The sequence below is a fragment of the Dicentrarchus labrax genome, unplaced genomic scaffold (assembly GCF_905237075.1).
Source record: "Dicentrarchus labrax unplaced genomic scaffold, dlabrax2021, whole genome shotgun sequence".
NCBI lineage: Eukaryota > Metazoa > Chordata > Actinopteri > Moronidae > Dicentrarchus > Dicentrarchus labrax.
This window is the reverse complement of record NW_026136705.1, coordinates 27819273-27839338: the sequence shown is the minus strand read 5'-3', so window position 1 is coordinate 27839338 and position 20066 is coordinate 27819273. Positions and strand designations below refer to the sequence as shown.

The 20066-nt window shown below is 38.1% G+C and overlaps 1 protein-coding gene across 3 annotated transcripts in view; it reads left to right on the top strand.

The window, feature by feature from the left end:
* Nucleotides 1-970: 970 nt before the first annotated feature.
* Nucleotides 971-20066, top strand: part of LOC127364158 (rho guanine nucleotide exchange factor 12) — a 34918-nt gene continuing 15822 nt past the window's right edge. For 2 of the 3 annotated variants that reach the window (XM_051401409.1, XM_051401408.1), the window contains exons 1-6: nt 972-1708; nt 13310-13401; nt 16573-16671; nt 17063-17112; nt 18124-18181; nt 18692-18921. In XM_051401409.1, coding sequence (XP_051257369.1) covers nt 1677-1708; nt 13310-13401; nt 16573-16671; nt 17063-17112; nt 18124-18181; nt 18692-18921 — 561 coding nt within the window. In that variant the 5' untranslated portion in view covers nt 972-1676. Of the gene's footprint in view, nt 1709-13309; nt 13402-16572; nt 16672-17062; nt 17113-18123; nt 18182-18691; nt 18922-20066 lie in introns of all 3 variants that reach the window. The other variant, XM_051401410.1, reaches the window with a different exon arrangement.

Here is a 20066-nt window from a genome sequence, read left to right as displayed (position 1 = left end):
GTGCATAAAGTATTAAAATCACACAAAAATAAAGTACTTTTTAAAATATAAATAAAGATAAGGATAAGGATAGAAAGATCCAAAACTGTACAGGAAACAGGAGTGCATGAATGTAATGAATAATAGAGATAATAAACTCAAAATCTTTATATATATATATATATATTTAGTGCTTTTAGTGTGTTGTTTCTATTAGCTATCGAAAACCTTAATACCTTGAAAGGTGCTCTATAAATAAAATATAAACACTGGAACTTTTTTTTTATTATATTGTTCATGTATTGTGTGTATTGTAACTATCAGTTGTGGAAGCACTCATTTATATATAGGCTATACTATATGTATACTACAACAACAATGTAATAGTATGCATTTAAAAGTACAGAATTATTATAAGCAACACATACTTAAAGTATTAATTTCATAACTCATGCATTCAAAATGTTACTTTAAAGTATAAGCATCAAAACATGCTGCCGACAACTAAAATATACTATTTTATACGACCAAAAGTCCTATTAATAGATACAAGTATATTAATTGATTATAATTAACCATCCTGCAGGTTTTGTGGATTGTATTCTGTATTATTATTCTGAATCTACAAACTAACTAAAGTTTGAAGTAGCAGAAAAAGGAAATACTCAAGTAAATTCTTGAGTATTTATCTTTTTCTATCTTTTCTATTGTTGTATTTTATTCTATTGTATTTTAATGTACCTGGCTGATTAAGTCTATCTATCTATCTATCTATCTATCTATCTATCTATCTATCTATCTATCTATCTATCTATCTATCTATCTATCTATCTAAAGTACAAAGTAAAGTGCAGTGTTTGGGTAAATTGTGACAGTTTAGCGAAGTACGAGGAGCTCCTGAACGCATCGGGATGGAAGGTGGGTTTTTCTCCTCTCTTTTTTTTTTTTTTTTACTCTTTTGGGAAGAGAGGGGGGGGCAAAGTATTTCCTTTTTCCATTTGCATCACACTGTCGAGCAAAAAAAAAAAAACAGCCCAAAATGTGCCGTGCAGAAATGTGTGCAGATTAAAGTGAACAGACCTGGAAGAGGATGCTACAGAAAACTGCTCCCAAATCAGCCCTTAGTGTTGGAAATAAGAGTTCACTTCGGATCCAGCAGCCAAAGTTTGACGCAATTCTTCCCCGGGGGGACATCAGGAATAGGCTGGATTGTCACCATGGAAGTATTTCATGAGGAAAAAGTAGAGCTATATCCTCTATAATCTGGATTTGGGGGCAATCTGAGGAGGAAGTTTGGGGGAAAAAAACAAACATTTTAAATGCAAGTTGTGTGCAGTAGTTCACGGTTTTCCAGATGTCTCTGCTGATGCAAACAGCGGCTGCTTATTGAAACACATTCACACCCCAAAGAGGAAAGAAAAAAGGAGCATATTTCTTCTTTTATTGCAACTTTAAGCTTTATTAACGTCGCTGGGAATGACTGTAAGAGCAATTTGGGATTTTCCAGCAAGCGTTTCCATTAAAATAACTGGGTTTTAAACTCTATATGCTGGATGTAACGACTCGTCGACGTTTTCTGGACATGGACGGACACCGAGGACACAATATAAAGGAGCCGCTTTAATAAATAAGAGCCAGGCGTTATGATGAAAATGTTATTCGGGTGAAGTCCTCGGAAAACTCGTAAGGGAAGCTCAATGAGTGGCACACAGTCAACACTCACTGACAGGTAGGTTAAATGCTCTCCCCCCCCTCAAACTGCTAATCTTTGCTATTAATTTTAATTTTGCTCACCATTTATCAAGTTTAAAATGGTTTTCGGAGTCTGTTTATGAATGGAAAGACAACTAACTGCATCACACCAAACTCCATTTAAAAAACTTCTAATTAAAGGTGATGTTCCTTGTTGGAAACGTACATAACTAGCAGAACGTATTCAAAGATGTTTTACGTTTTAGTTTGGTGTTCTGGTGCATTCGGCAAACAACTGATTTAACAAATAGAGACCAAAGTTTCTACAATTACAGTTTTATTCAATAAAAGTCGCCCTCTTCACGTCGCGTTGAGCTGGGAAACAACGGCCTCTGGGACCGGTAGGGGATATACTTTAAAAGTTGAGTTTTAGTAAACTTAAAAGTGCTTGGTGTACTGGAGGGTAGCCGAACTGGATAAAAACATTTGATAATATCTGTGAAAACTTAAATTATCTGTTACAATAAACATCTACCTGGGGAAAGCTATGGTAATTTTAAATGTATGGATTTCTCAACGGAGTTCGTAAAAGTGTTCTCACTACAAAAAACCACAAAACGAAACATAACGGGCCTCGGGTTTTCCTTTTTTTTTTTTTTTTCACTTGGTAATGTAATTGGTCTTGAGTGTTGATGACAAGCCCCCCTTCATAACCAGCAGGGTGCATTTTTCCTGGAATGAGTCATTCTTTACTTGTGGCCCCTATAAAGGTTAACTTACTGCAGCACATTTTTTCTCTTCATACCCTCCAGTACAGGATGCTGAAGTGCACAGACCTGTCTTCTGGCAAATGTTTTGTCCCAGATACCCGAGTCTGAGACAATTTCCTTGTTGTCTGGCTTGGCTGAACGCGGACTGATTGAAACATCTCTGTGTAAACATGTACGTTAGTATTTATACAGTGAAACAGTCCCATAATTTGCTGGAGGGTCCTTAAATTCCCCGGAGGGACCTATGGTGATTCAGCAGTTTCAGGGACACTAGAGTCACACTATCTTATCTGTGACTGCAACTGGCTGCAGCAGGAAACACAAACCACAGCTAAAAGTCACATTAATCTGTGCACATCAATATAAATTTGATTAAATAATCATATGACTTCCCCTTTATTGACCACAGTAAACACAGGCTTGTCTTAAGGAAAAGCAAATAGAAGTGCAGCAGCTCTGGAGGGTTGTAAGTTTCCCACCTGAAACATGTTGTGCCATTTCTGTAAGAACCGTATAAGGTGAATTGTTTTTTTGAAAGGTTAAGCATTTACTTTTCAGATTCCATCCCACATAAGTCACTTGTGTATTTTTACACTTGGTAATCAGGAGTTTCCTCTGAGGAAACGCCAAAACAAAGGCACACATGACTGCCTCGGAAAGTCAAACAAAGTCATTTGATTTCTTGACCTTCAGCCTGCAGCGAGGACTGAGCCATTCGTCTTTTTTTTTTTTTTTTTTTTACAAGAACGGGTCTCTTTTATGTAGTTTAGATTCGCTGTAATGTTTCCATCACAAATTCCACATAAAGTCCATATACAGTTTCAAATCCTAACAGACTGTGGAAGTGGAAATCATTACGTACACCAAAGAATGGACTTAAAGGGAAAATCTAATGAAAACCAAAGCACAATGTATAGTTTGTAAAATGACAGAAATTACAACAGGTTAAAGGACAAATTCAGCATTTTGGGGGAAATACACATTTTTGCCCTCGTTCTGTGAGTCAGATGAGGAGCACAGAGCTGGTGTCAGGACATAGTTAGCATAGCTTAGCATAAAAACTGGAAGCTCTGCCTCTAAAGTTAACTCATGAACCGTCTTTGTTAGTTTTATCTTTGCAGAAGCAGAAATTTGGAAATGACAATTTGTGGTTTTAGAAGGAGTTATTTATGTGCAGCGTCTTTGTCTTTAGTGTGTGACACTGAACATGTACACATGTGAATTTACCACACCATCCTTAAAGGTCCAGTGTGTAGAATTTAATGGCTATAGCGATGACTTTGCAGATTGCAACCAACCATTATATATAGTGAAGAGAGAAGACGTATCTTCAACATGTATTCTGTGTAATGGCCAGCAGGGGGCAGCTCCATTGGCTGCAAAAAGAAGCCACTAGTGTTGAGTCTTATGGAGAAATTACACAACTTCTCACTTGATTTATGAGCTCAGTAAACAGTTTTCTAATGAGTTTATGGTCTCAATCTCTGTTTTCAAGTCTTCTTTCATACAGCATGATGTTCATTTAGTAAATTATGGTCCCATTTAAAGTCATTCTCAGTGAGTCTGTCCAGCTCAACGCACCAAACTCAGATCAAACTGTCAAACTAGGCAGTGCAGAATCAAGATTCTGTCTGACTATTTTTCACCTGAAATCCTTTGAAACACATTTTAGTGTACTGTTTATCTGTGATGCAATACGTTTGTGTGTGACCAGACGAGCCGCCATTGTTTCCTGCTACAGATAAGTTGAAACTACGCAGCCAATGAGAGCCGATCAACTCGCAGTACATCGCCACCGCTGGCTGTATTTTAACTCTAGGTTTAAAATCGGTGCTAGGAGAAACTATGGTGGCTGTGAAACCTGTGAAAAATGCCTTATCTATAGAGCCAGTGTTTGTTTTGGTTAACTGTTACACTCTGGACATTTAAACTGAAGAAAAATATGTCCACTGTACTTTACATATTACCCATTAATTACACTGTAGCTGAGCTGTAATCTGTGCAGATTGCTCTGTGAATGTACAGATTAAAGTACAGTTGTTTTACTTGCAAATTAGTTAACATCAGTTGAACGTGATTGCTGCCATCTGATTTTCTCGTACTGGTTTCGAATACATGCCTAAGAGATTTTAACCCTCCTGCAATGACAGCTGGAGAGAGAGGACTCAGGTACATGCTTTTGTGACGAGGGGATTTAGTTTAATTATCTAAACAACACACGTGTCTGTGGATTTTGAAGGTTATTCCTGAAGCCTGTGCTACCGGGGGAAAAAAAGGGGTTCAGTTGCCTGGCGACGTTTGTACCAACTCCAGCAGTGGTTAGGTCACTTCTTGGCCATCGTTCAAGGGTTTCTCAGTGAGAAGAATTCAGTTTGAGAAGACTGCTAGGTTTGTGATATTTTACTGTGTGGATGTGGCAACCCCCAGCGTGGGACATGTTCTCCTGTCTGCCTTCCCTCAAGAGAAAGACTAAAAGCACCCTTTTTTTTTTTACTGAAGAACACTGCATAGGTCTTGTTGGGCTCACAGCACTAACAACTAGTAACTTAAGGCCCAGTACAGTTCCCTAGAGGCTGGGTAGCAGCAGGTCTTTAAAGGAAGAGTTCACAGTCTTACAGTTTATTACAACTTGGGGTTTATTTTCGTAGCTCTGGCCATTGCTTTTATCAGTTCTGTACTCACCACTATAATAGCTGAGTTCTTGGAACATGACAACATTGATAAAAATAGGTCCAACGGGGGAACAAACACAAGCAGGAAGATAATCAGACAGGGTTTAAACAAGCATCAGGTTAGTCAAACCTATTTGGAAGAGGAACCAAAAGCAAACTTACAAATAATTAAACAATAAACTCATTGTTATCCATCATAGTTTATTGACTGACTCTGGATCAAGTTTGATCTACCCTGCTTGCTGTAGTTGTGTGATTACATGGTTTTTCTGTGTAACTATAGAAATTATTAGCATGACATTACAGGTGAGCTCGACACTTTTCTCCCATGCTCTTTTTTTTTTGTGGGCACAGCTTACATGTAGACTATAAAAGGTCCTGTTTCACAAATGATTATCAGATTACTTTGGAAGTTCTGTGCTGTTCTAAACATGTGCATGCACTGGAAGAAAGTGAAGCATATCAGAATGAATGTGCATATCGTAGCTGGCGTGTTACAAATTTGGTGAAATGAGGTCCTGCTGTTGAACTGCACCTACAGGGTGTGTGCAGAGGTCAGTTCCAGGATCAGTTCAGTAGCTGAATGTGTAAATCAGGACCTAATCTATGCAGACGCAAATACATGTAAATCTGGCCCACAGAGACATCAGGGAGACAGTGGGATGTAGCCAGGAGGAGGTAGTTTACTTCGTCTTTGAGTTTGACAATTCAGAACAGGTATTAACATTAACAGACAAAACATCTATGATTCATTTGAAGCACATCTTAGAGTTGCAAACAGTCTAAATTATGGCTCTTCCTCCCCTTGTTGGAATGAGATAAGAGTTTCTTTCAGCCGTCCTCTTCACTTTGGACTGGAAGGGTGATGCTTGGATTCAGGGTGTATCATCAACATAAATGCCAGCAGGCTGTGGACCAGCTCTTTTGCTCTTTGTTACGCAGTTTTGCTGATCTGTGTGTTTTCCCGCCCGCCGACCTCCCCCCCCCACCCTCCACCCTCTGACGGGAAGTGGTGACATCACTGTTAAACAATGTCTGGCGGGGCCACCAGGCCACTGTCCCTTCCTGACTGACACTGCTGCTGGCGACACATCACTGTACCATGGCCCACCAACCAGACGGAGCCCACTGTCATGCTACTGCACATACCGTATAACACTCAAAGATTACTGCTACACTGTGTACATGTTTATACAGCTGTATCATTGCAGGATGCTCCCTAAATAGCATCTATAGTTTGTGTATTCTGGATTTATTTAAAATAATAATTGCAGATGTGAGATTTTATTTTCATCATTTCAATATTATTTCACCATTCGTGCCCATGGAGAAAGTAAGTGCATTCAGAAGTTGGATGTTGCAGCCTGATGTTGGTCTCTAGCTCTTGATTGCTTCAAATTACAGTCCCAGTGAGATTCTGGATGACCACCATTGATGGTCTGTAATAGCTGGATTTCCACTGAATTAAATGTAACTCTTCAGAAGTTAAGATATTTTTGGTTTTTATATGTTATTATTGGGGTAGCGTTGTTTTGCGCACCACACCCTTAACTTCAAGGTAACATTAAAGTTCCCCTCCACTGTAAAATCTGTTTATCTTCTTGTTCCTACAGTGTGATGTTTGAGCTTCACTGTGCAGAACGATGTACGTACAGAGTTTGACACTAGAAGGATGTTTTCACATTCATCTGTTGAAAGTGGGAAGTTTGGGATGAGTTGCATACTGGTCCAGCATGCAAGTTATACAAGTGTGATAGACACTTAAAGCCACCAGTGCACATACGCTGAGAATGGCAGTGAAGTAGGAGACATCTTGTGTCTAGCAGGAAAACTTTATAAATTAACAAAATAGGACTGCCCAATTAATAATTATCAAAATCGCATGAAGGTAAAATGTGTGACAAAACAGCATTTAAATTAAGTACTGTGGTGCTCAAGAGACGTCCTGGCCTAAAAAATCTTTTTCTCCACACTTAAAAAAACATGTTTCTTTGATGATCATCACAATTAAAAAAAAAAAAAGATAAGTTAAATTGTAATTTGTGAAGCAAAAATGGCAATTCCTGCTCTATTTTCAAATCATATTGCAATCTCAAAATCTCTCAAAAGAATATTAATATTATGTTTTACCATAGAACAAAAAAAACGGCATATTTATAGATTCCATATTTTTTTTAATGAGATAGAAGGAGTAGATACCTTTTTTTTATTATATTGTGGAAAGAAACTTTCTTTGGGTCTGGAGTGGATCTTTTTCTGTACATTATGACTGTACCTTGAAATAGAACACTATTGAAGTGTCTGAACTACCCACTCAATGGGAATGGGACTTGAATGAGCATGTACAAAAAATTTGTCTGTGGCTTTTCTACATTTAGACTGTTGTATATTGTATCAGTAAAGACAAACAAAGCTTTATCATGACAAATGACCAAAGATCAGGCGGGCCAAAGAACATATGTTGTGTGCAGTGAGCAGTCCCAGCCATTCACGCTGAGATGTAACAATTCCAATACATTTACTGATGAATGATTCAGACTTTTAACTGTCTCTAAGGGATTTGCTGTCAGGGTTTTAGACAGAACACTGCTGGTTAATGAACATACAGTATTTATATTTAATTATGGGATAAATGAGCCTACAAAAATGTGCTCCAAAGGGGATTTAAACTATGTGTTGTCAAGTTATCAATATAATCTTGATTTATGAGCACGAGGAGCTTATCTATGTATCATCTGGTCTTTGAAAATAAACCCTATATTTATATTATACACTTTTCTGTATGCCATGATATGATCTTTATCAGTCAGCTTGTATAAGGCTTTAAGTTTTCATACACGGGCTCTATCATACAAACAGTCAATGTTGAGCTGCGTGATTAGATCATTCCTTGGAGTTCACAGGCTTATATTAAATTTGGATGTTTGTGGTGATACAGTGGTGGGAACCAAGTGATGTCAGATGCAAATACGCAATGAATCATTAATGGAACAGACATTAAAATATTCACTGTGGAAACCTCAAATTATTAACCAGTGAAGTTATTGTTTACTTAAAGGATAAGTCTAGTGAATTGATTGTGTTTGTGTCCAAAACCTGATATATTCCTCTGTGCCGTAGAGCTCAATAGTTGTCCAAAAACTATTAAAAGCACTTAAATGAGCCACATTGGATTAAATATTTACTACGGGTCGCCAAAGCTTCATGGGGGGTCACAAGGCCTTCTTGTTTTTAAGACGTATAAGAAACCTTTAAAATATACACAGTAGGCGTATATCTCAGCATTTGTCAAGTGTTAAAAAATACATAATACACACAGAGAAGTGTATAAAAATTTCCCTAAAAATTCATCCAAATCACTCCTTTTACACAAACTTCTTGCAGTTGTTGTTCACTATTTGAGTTCACTGTACAGTTTTGAATATAATATGAAATATTAGTCCCCAACAAATGCACAATTTACTCCTGTTTGAGTGATATTTGTGTAAAACTACTGTGCCCGTGCTGTTTTAAAGTTATTAAAGTCATTAAAGTGCTGCATGGCCTGTTTTTAAAGATTTACCTCTTCAGTAGACTTTGAGCTGTGAGCCACAGACAGTCAGAAGGTAAAAGTGACAGGCTTGAGAGCAGGAAAAAAAGTGTTGCAACCTCTTGCTTGGTACACATTTGTCTTTTATTTAGCTGATGACACTTTGGCACTCCAGCCTTTTTCAAGAATCAACAATCATAGTAAGACAAAGACACAGGAATCTTATATAGGCCACACCCTAGTTAAACATCTGATGGTGATTAGACAATCATGTTATACCATTAGAGTGAGTAACAAAACAATGGAGAGGCCGTCAGCCAATCAGAACTCCAAACAACAGGTGCCAAAGCCAATCAAATAGCTTCAAACTAAATGACAAAAAACATGGTTCATATCACATATAGAGATTTAAATTACACATATAGTTTCTCAAAAGGGTTAAAAATACATCGATTTTGAATTGATTTCTAATAGGTATGCAGAGAAAGTTAAACATCAGCTCCAGATCATATAAGAAATATCTAATAAATAAATTTTTTATGAAATAAAAATACATTACAAAAAACAGGCTAACATGTTGGTTTTGGTCTAGTCATGGGGTTTTGCAGAATATTGTCCAGGGAAAGTGCAAGTTCGCAGTATGTTTTAAACAAATTAAAGATGCCGTTTTAATGATGGCAAGTATTCTCCTTTCCCATCACAAACACATATGAAATTAATTTTGCATGGCTCTCAGTAGGCTATTTGTCTAATTTATGTTGTTGGTTGGTGGATAAGTTCCAAGTGCAGCATCCTAACTGAAAGGTCTTCATCTAAACCACTGGAGTCTCGTTGTTTCCTACTGTTTAATACTGGTGCATTCATTTAGATCAACAAACAACTGCATCGACTGACTGGGAAAAGTTTAATTGTTATATTATATTGTTATATAAGACCGTAAGAAAGTTAATCTGATGTCTGGATTTGCTGAGTCATGTTTCTAGTCTATGTTGTTCACTCGTAACTTGTGCTTTTGTGCAGTATTGCCCTTGAATAAACTTAAAGATGTAAAAACATAACCTCTTAATTCTTCATATTGCGCACTGATCTATGTGGATTTGAAAAGGAATAGAGAAAACAGTGGTTGTGTGGTTTGGTTTCAGCTTCAGCTTCAGCCGAATCAACAGTTGTTAAGGCATAAATCGTGCTGTATTTAACTATATCTTCCTGCATTTATAATAAACATTAAGATCAACTGTGTGTGGAGTTTTAGCTTCTTTCTCAGTGGCCCCTTTGTCTCCTCTGGAGTCTCTGGAGTCCTTTGCTGTTATCATCCCAGAGGAACTGTTTGGTATTTTTGGCATCTGAGGCACAAGTAGATTGCTGCGCGTTTTTTTTTTTTTGTTTCTCGCTCCTTTGATAACTGCAGTGAGGAAGTAAAGAGAGTCTGAACAAATTTGCCAGCAGACATGTATCCCAGCCGAGTGACACTAATACAAAAACTCAATTAATGGTTCCCTTTTATCGTGGTGCCAGTTAATTTTTCACAGGAGCACTTTTCCTTTTGTAATCCTGGGTTGGTGAACTCCAAAACCAGATTTTAAAGATCTACAGAGGCAGGCCATGTCGCCGCACTGCTGGTAACTTGGCAAGCGAAATTCTTAGCATAGCCTGAAGATTTATATTAGTATTTATATAGTATTTGCAGCTAATATTAGCTTATTACATATATATATTGGTATTGGCATATAGGCGTTATTATATAGGTATTGGCTACTGTTTGTTGGCTGATAAGTAACAAGAAATGTCACTACCGAAATGTCAAAAACCTGTTTGAGGTCATTTAGAAACTGCGGTTTTTTATTTTATTTTATATAGTTAAATAGTTTATCCACCAGAGCACTTAAGTTTATTTTACAACTGTACAATGTCCTGATCGTGTACATATTTTAGTCCTGATTCTTTAAACGTATGTAACATTTCTGCATAACAATATAAAAGAACGACTAAACCTATGCCACCTATAGGCTATATTTTGATATAATAACATGTAGTTGCATGTAGTTAGGAACACACTGGATTCGATTTTAGATGTTGAGATTTCTCTCAGCTATAGCTAGCCAGCAAAAAAGGCAAATGTTATGATATCAGTCGTGGTATCAAGACATCATTTAATTTCACTAAAGGTAATATGCATTGTTTCGCACTGTTTATACCCTACCTCGGAAATTTAAATGATAAAAAAATTATATAATTTGATAAAGAAAACATAAGAGAAAATGTATTTTGTATTTTTCAGACATAGTTTGTCTTCACTCTCATTTATACATTTAATTCCTGCCACCCTCTAAACTTCATGAGTATCTTCAACCCCCTTTGGCAAATAGATACATTTATTTTCTTTCACCCATAAACCTTTTCCATTGGGGTGCAGTCATACTGCAATCAATCTTTGTGATAAAGATGTCCAGGTGTCTTGGTAAAGTTTTTCTCACCTAGTTTGTCTTAATGAATCTGAAGCTGAAAGCTGAAATCCTCTCTCTTATCCAGTACTTAGCTACCACCCACTGAGCAGGATGCAATCTGTCCTTGTCTCGCCATGTCTTATCAACCGCTAATCTCTTCCAACCACAGCAAGGAGGCACCCTCAGTGGGCCCTCCAATCTCAGAGAAAAAGACAAGGTTACCCCAGTAATACAATAAAAAAAATTTTTGTGCTTGTAATTGTGACAGTTGTGTCTAGAAAAGTGGAATGAGGTTCAACTATTTCGTCTGGTTCATTTTACCAAAGCTCAAAACAAAGAAAAATATTATTTTTATTCTGTCTTCTATTTGTCTGAATCTGATATCCCAGGATTTCATATTTTTTTGCACCATGAGGTTAGTTTGTTCACACACTCTCGCAGCTATAAGTTGAAATGTCCTCCGCCCTGTCTTCCCTCAAAGACACTTGTGCACCTCCTCCTTCCCGTCTCCCTCCTCTGTTTCTTTCCCAGCCTTCTCCCTCATTCAGGAAACTGGAGCCGAGCCAAAAACCCTAGTCTCCGTTTCCGGGAATCTGTCCCATAGAGCCACAGTATAGTAAGTTGGCGCTGACGTGGGAGCCATTGTTAAAAGCCCAGGGCCCCCATTGTCCAAGGGAGGAACAGCAGCACAAACAAAAACCCCTCTTGTGGAACGAGTAGGAGGAGCTGTAGGGGGGGCGGACACGGAGAGGGGAACCTCTGCTATTAATATATGAACTACCACCATCAGGTTCACCTCCCACAAGGGATAAGGATTTTAAATCAGTTAAACAAATACCAAGAAAGAGGGAGTACACGGAGCCTGCTGAGGCGTTTTATTGTCATTTAATTAAAAATTAGACATCAACAACTTTGCCTTTTCCCTTTGATAGCGTGGGCATGATTGGAGAACACTGGTTGTCTAATGAAAGGCGTCATTTATAATGGGTGGCTGTACGCTGCATGAGTGGCAAAGAGGGTTTTTGTCCACATCAGAAGATAAATAATAACTATATGTGGCATTAAAAAGTACATGAATTGTATGTTACATCCTACCATTCTCGTTTGTGATTCAGTTCACCATTGTGAAGAAACTCATCCAACTTCACTCAACTTCTTCTTCAGTCATGTCAACGTATTAAAGAAACATTATGTAAGATGTGTAAGATTACACAACGCAAGACATAGCAAGCCAGCTAATATTACATACTAGTCCAACATCAAGAAGGTCAGCTCGCCGTCTGTCTGCAGCCTTTTATTTCACAAAGCTCTCGCCAACGACTAAAAATCAGTCCCAGATTTACTCTGTCTCTTCTCTCTCTGATTCTCTTATATCCTCCTCTGTCAACCTGTTTGGTCTCTGTGCCTCTGCTATGTCCATAGAATTTGCTGAGCCCGGTTACATTTCCTGACCGCCCCGGGCTCCGGTTCTGGCATGAGCTGCTGTGCTGCCAGAGAGGAAGTAAACACTCCACTGGTGCTCGTCCAGGGCAGGACAGCTTAGCTCAATTAACAGTTACTTTAATGTCCATCAAGAAAATCTGTAAATTTGAGTTGAGCTGGAGAATGTTGGAGGGAAGACCAGAAAACCTTTTCTCCATAAAATATGATCCAGTTTCACCAAAATCAGTGACAAAGTGACTACTGCAGTAAAGCACTTGATCCAACCGGGATCCAACAACTCAGTGTATCATCAAAGTGACTTTAAGCTGTTATTTTAGGAAATAAAAGTTACACAATTTTGCTTTAACCAGGTTTATAACTTTATCGCCTGTATCTTTGACTCATGTCAAAGTGTCCTTGGGCAAAATACTGAACCCCTGAAGTTGTGCCATCAGTGTGTGTGAATGTGATAAGTTAGTTTCTGATGAGCAGTTGGCACCTTGCATTGTAATGTCTGCCATCAATGTATGAATGTGACATGTAGTGTAAAGTGGTTACAGACATTTCCATTAATATCTCATCATACTTCTAAGACCTCACTGTACTTCACATTTGTCTGTTGACATAATTATCTACACTTGGGGTTCATAATTGTTACACGATATTGTACGTTTTAATTCTCTCTTTTTTTAAATCTTATAAATCAGCTGGTGTGTCTTTAATAATTTAAGATGTATTTATTTCTTTTGACACTCTGGAGGTTGTTTTTAAGGGTTCTCACTTTGCTCTTTGTCTCTTTAGGACCCCAAGCATTCTCAACAAGGACCCCACAGACAAGAAACGTAAAAATGAGAAATCCTCAGTCTCCCTCAAACATGAGTTTGACCCCACAGGTAAAAGACACACACACATTTATTTCTGTGCTCTGATTTTGGTGCCTGATTTTCAATGATGTTTCTTTAATATGCTGCAGCATTTCTTCTGTGAAGTATGTTAAAGCCCCGACAAGGAGCTTTCATTTTGTGTTGATTCTGGGGGCCAGTGTAATGTTTGTCTCACCGATGGTCTTGTTTGTTAATGTAGGTCATAAAGAGGCATCAGCATTCAATTAAGACGGTTTCATAACCAGTTAAAAACTCGTAGGTAGGTTTTGGTGTGAAGGTTCAGTTGTAAATGTTAAGTGTAAGTGACTTGACTTCACATAGGGATAAAAATGTTTTCTTAACTCTTTATTGGTTTATAACTTTACAATCTAAACATGCACAGCAACACATTGCATTCAGAATGATTGTTGAGACATTGGGTTCAAACTTAGAGCTGAAATGATTAGTTGCTTATTCGAATGACAGAAAATGTATTTGCAATAATTTGAGTTATTGTTCAAGCCACCCATTTTCCAGGTCCAGCTTCTCAAATGGGAAGATGTGCTGCTTCTCTTTGTTTTATATCAAAGCATACTTAATATATTTGGGCTTTGGACTGTTTGTCGGACAAAAAAAGTAATTTAAATATGTCACATTAGGCTATAGCAAAATGATAGGCATTCTTTACCATTACCATCAATAATGACAATAGTTATTAGACATAATTGAATTTACAGCCTTGAGTTCAGTGGGTAAACTTTGATATAAATGACATTTTTAATTGTTCTTCTGTACTCTTGAATAAAGTTATCTCTTCATCCGCCATTCATTTGCTTTAAGATACAAAGTGTCCCATAGTCTATACGGCAGGAGCTGGTGAAAGGGAGAACAGCGATGGTATGGTTGTAGGCAGAGCTCAGAAACAAGTTGTTAAGGTGGTTGCCTGGGCTGCAGGGTTGACATTAATCCTTCCTGCCCTTTTCTTCACCCTGGAGTCTTGAGGCTCCTTCATGGAGGCCAGAAGACAACCAATTATCCACTCAGGAGAAGGAAAAGGAAAAGGGAGATAGTGAGTCGATAAACTTCCTCAGTAGCAACAGGAAGAACATCCCTGATGCAGCTTTTTTGATCTAGCAGATGGTTGTTGCAGATTTCAGGGTGTTGATGAGTGTAGGAATATGAATGACTCAGCTGAGTTTACAAATGGAGGCACTAGTTTCAGAGTCACAAGGACTTGGCAGATTCAAACGGGTACTGTTAGCTGTGCTCCTGGCAAACAGTCATGGGATTTCCCAAACTGTCAATAGAACAGAAAACGGGGTGTTAATAGATATAAATAGGTTAGGTATCCTGTGGAATTTCTGACCACTAGCAGCACTATGGAGCAATGATTTTTATGAGGGGATTATCAGGGGAGGATTCACAAAAGACTTGAGTAACTTTTGAGGCTGCTGAACCTGCACACATAAGACAAAAAAGGTCATTTCTGCATGTATTCAAAGGTCCAGTGTGTATTGAATTGAATATAATTTGATTCTCCATTAGTGGGGAATAAAACGAATAGAGGAATCATTATGTTTTTGTTACCTCAGAATGAGACGTTTTTATCTGCAGAGGGATCGGGTTCTCTTCTACAGAGTCCGCCATGTTGATCCGCCATGTTTCTAGAGTAGCCCAGAAGGGACAAACCAAACACTGGCTGTAGATAGGGCCTTTTGCGCTTTTTGCGCCTTTTGCAGCCGCCAAAGTTACTACTTCTACGGAGTTGCAATTTGCCCACTACATCATAGATGCCGCTAAATCCTACCCACTGGACCTTTAAATAAAGTAATATGCAAATGTCAGACATCAGAGTACATTATATGCAGACAGATGGCACAAACAGTACAATACCTGACATTCACCACGAGGAGTTCACCAGGAGATGAAACTGCAAAACAACATAAAACCTACAGCAGTTACAGACTGGAGAGAAAACAGCTCCATGTGCCCAGAAGAATGAGGGAGAGTGCACAGTTAAAGCTCCCCCAAATGAATAATTAATATATATTTATACTATTGATATATAAGCAGAAGAGTTAGAACTAGAATAACTTCTCTTTTAAATCAAACACTTTAAGATAAGAGTGGAAAGTATTGTAGTATTGTTCTTGGAACTGCATATTTAACATTTTTTGACTAAAACGTTGCTTAACCACAATGCTACTTCAGTATACTTAAGGACAAATATTAATGGGAACACTACAGAAAATTCAGATGAACATTTAATCGCTTTTGATCGAAGTTCAATTCGTGGTGCTATCACCATTCTTTGTGAATTGGCCCCTCAGTGTTAATGCTTCTCGGCTGTAGGTGGCGGTAACACATGCAAAAGGGTATTTACGCACTCGTAAAGGCAGTGAAGAAGATTGAAAGGTAGTAAACATGGGGGTAAACATTGCACAATTTAAAGATATTGAAAAAATATTCCATAGCATTGTTTATTATTAGGACTATTTTCTGTTACAGTAATAGGAGATACTTTGAGAAATTGAGAAGTCAGTTTCCTAAAATTGTTTGCCTTGGGCTATAATGGTGACAACAATACATCAATCATAATGAATTTATTTATTTATCTCAGTTTTACCGTGATTTACATCGTTTGTTTGCATAATTTTAATATATTTGCTCATTTAAGTGTTTTATATGTGTTTTAATGAAGTGTTTCGTTTTTGATATGGCTTTTTTTTATAGTCTATACACATTTCTGCTCAAACTTACACAGAAAGTGTTATTTTAAATAAAGCATTATTATGATTATATTGCCATAGAAAGGATATAAAAGAGACAAGAGGGGACAAAGATCTCTTGTTGGCGTGTCCAGTTTTTGTTGGAAAGAAAGCAGATTTCTATTTAAAAACCTTCTCTGCTTCAGTCTCTTGATTTGTCACTTCCTGTGTGGAGAATTTTTCCCACAAGTGACCAGGCGTTCTGTGCCCGAATTTCTTTTTAGGCAAATAGTACAAAAGTATGAGACTAAACTTCCTCCATTAGTTACTTTTGTTAATACTTTTTAGTAACTTCCACTGGCAGCAGTATGTGGAATATAAAAATATATTCATATGGGACATGTTAGGACAAAAAGCTTATTTTACTAACATTGGTGCTGTGAAGTGTAATGTAATGTGTTTGTGTGCTGTTTTATGTGTGTGCAAATGACAGGTCTTGTCCAGCGGTGTGTGATAATCCAGAGAGATGAAAATGGCTTTGGGCTGACCGTAAGTGGAGACAACCCTGTGTTTGTGCAGCTGGTTAAAGAAGGTAAGTAAGGCTCCGACTCACACGCACGCACACACACACACACACACACACACACACACACACACACACACACACACACACACTAACACACGTTTGTCTTTCTATACTTGTGAGCCTCATTGACATAATGTATGCCCCTAGCCCCTAAAATTAACTACCACAACTACATGCCTGATCCCCATCCCTAATCTAAATCTCATTCTAACCATAGCCTTAAAATCAAAGTCTTAACCTTCAAACAACCCTTTAAGTTAAAATGTTCTCACAGTACAGAAAATTCCTCGCTACGATGGTTTGAAACTGACCTCAGTCTGACCTCGTTCGCGGTCCAGAGAGCACACACACTTGTAGAAGTAACATCTCTGACTCTGTTCTGTCTTTTGTGTCACAGATGGAGCTGCAATGCGAGCTGGTGTTCAGACAGGAGACAGGATCATTAAGGTGAGACTCCTTCCCTGGATCAGTCTGTCTGCAAATTACAGAGTACAGATTCAAATCCAGGCCTCTTTTTGTTGTAATACTTTTAATTGAATGAGGTCTGTATCAGATTAGTGCATTCCTGTGTAAAGATATGTAAATTAACTAAATTAAATGACAAAAAATGCCTTGAAAAAACCCAACAAGAGGTGATGGACTCAATTTCCAATAGCCAATATTATCATATTAATATATATTCATGTCCTGAGAAATGCAAAAAGCCCAATCTAGAACCAGTGGTTTGTCCGTCCTGAGCTACTGTAGAAACGTGGCAGTTCAACATGACGGACAGCTCATTCTAGGGTAACACAAACACAACAGGTCTTATCTTCAGGTGATTATACACTAATGAAAACATACCTATGAATATTATATTTCTATTTCTGCCAATAGATCCTCCTAAATGTTACACACTGGACCTTCAAGTGCTCTGCCAGAGGGTCTCAGACTGGATACGAGCTGTTTAGGGGTTAAAACAGGGAACAGACACAGTTGAACTGTAGAGTGACACAAATACAGTTGTGACTAGAAAATATAATAATAACTCAATGTTTCAGGTGATTAGAGGTCAAGCCTGGTCATTTTCTATATTTTTGTGATAGTCAAAAAAAATCCCACGATAAAACCAAAACTGAATGTGTATCCAAACCCTGATATGGCTCATTTCTGTGTTCCACGGAGCTCTGCAGTCCAAAATAACTATTTAAATTAAGATCAGTGAGCCAGAACGTTGCGCTGGGTCACGTCCTCCTTGACATGTTTTTGGAAGAGATGAAGGCTTTTAAATAACAGCAGAGAGTCACAGACGGGGTTGCAAAGTCAGAAGGTATCGGGAGATGGACTAACACATTGTTGGTTTTGGTGATTTCATGGGATTGTTGACAGTAACAAAAATATAGAATAACGTCACTCTTATCCTTTCAGCAGTATGCCACGGTCAGCTGTTTTATCCCATTGCTTTTTGTTTTCTGACAGGTTAATGGGACCTTAGTTACACATTCAAACCACATAGAGGTTGTGAAGCTCATAAAATGTAAGTATGCACTTCTAATTACATCTTCAGTATGCTGTGACACATTTGAATTTCAGTGATTTTAATGGCATATTAAGAGTATAATGTTACCTAGTTTCTGTTGGGGTGTTTTAAACTTCAAGGTTTTACTGCTTGCAGCCACTTTTTTTGTTACTGGAGCAATGAAATACACATTTCTGCTGACTGTGATGAAACAAAACCTGCCTGCAAACATACAACTCTTTGAGTCTTAGCTATGAAGACTTGTGGAGAATAAATATTGAGATTTAATTTAGGGAAGTCAGCGGTTTTCCTATTCACTTGTGTGTACAGCTGGCTTGGACAAGACATATAAGTCATGACACAATATATCAGCATTATGGTAATATTTTGTTCTTTTTCGTTCCTTTTATGTGGTCAAATGTTTCTCTGACGGAGCTCCTTGTCTCAGCTGTTTTCAGTGATCAGATCTTCACGGTGTCTTTCTTTCCACCCTCCCTTCATTCCTTTCCCATGACTCTTCTCTGGCAGCGGGTTCCTATGTGGCTCTGACAGTGCTGGGGAGGCCTCCGGGGCTTCGTCAGATCCCCCTGGAGGAGGGAGAGGAGAAAGAGAAGGAGGAAGGGGCAGAGGTCAGTCCACCCTCCTCTCTCTCAGCTCCACACTCACCTGCGCTGCCAGGTGGGGAGCAATGCGGCCCCGTGACCGGCAGCACGTCCTGCAGCCCCCAGGACCACATCGCCTCCTCTCTGCCTGATGGGGTAAGAATATATATACATTTATCTCTTTAATAAAAGATGGGAACACATCACGGTACTTAGCACTTACTAATAGGTCGAGGTGGTGCACAGATAAATAATAAAACCTGACACTTTGTGATGAGATACAGACACTCAAAGTCGGATTTTGTTGTTAAAATCGAACTAAACTTTCTCAAACCCAGAGAACTCTGTGACATAGTATGTTAAAATCCCATAAACATATACATTCAAGTTTTCCTGAAAGTGGGAACAAATGCAAACCTCCTCATTCTAACAACAACTGGAGTAACACATATTACTATCTCTTACTTATATTACTATATTATTACTACAGTATCTTCCTTATTTAGTTTTTATTGAAGTGAGTAAAGAGTTTGATATATGGATACAGGGTTCCAACTACAGGGGAGCCAGGGGGAGCTTGGCTCCTCTTAAAAGGACACAAGCTCTTAATCATTGTGGATCTTGTGTAAAATTAGGCTATTATTTATGTATTATTCATACATGAGGATGATTCATCACTGATTCACCGATATAAAAATACCAGTAAGGTTAAATTAACTTTGCAAAAGGACTGCGTTTGTGCTATGACTTTGTGCCAGCAGGAAAATGAAGCCTGGTATGTTAAGGTCAATATCATGGTTGGCTGTTCCTTATAGGAGTACTGTAGGAACATTATCTGGGCTTTGTCATGATAAGCTTACTCCAGAATAATGTGTATTTGAACAGATTAGAATATAACATCAGAGTTTGTAATGTTTTCCAGCGGTGTAATGTGACACGTAGCTCTTCTATAAAGCTGTTTTCAAGTGAAGCCTCTTTATTATGTTTCTGTTTAAACTTCTTTTCTACATTCTGGATGGGAAACGCAGCCCGAGTAGTCGACAGGAGGTTTTTCAGTTTATAAGTTGGTATTCGTGAGTGAAATCTAATTTTAAAGGAGTCCTGCAGAGTTCCTGCTGTGTACAGTTATACAGAAATATATAAGAATCATGAATGAATTCCACATTTATTCCTTAATAATATTCTCTTACTCCATAAACACATGTAAATGTAGTTTCACAGAACTGTGGCTGAGCAATTTAAAGGTGTGGGAGAGAAGTGTCCTTATTTTCCTTATTATTTGGTCACTTTGTTTTTACGTG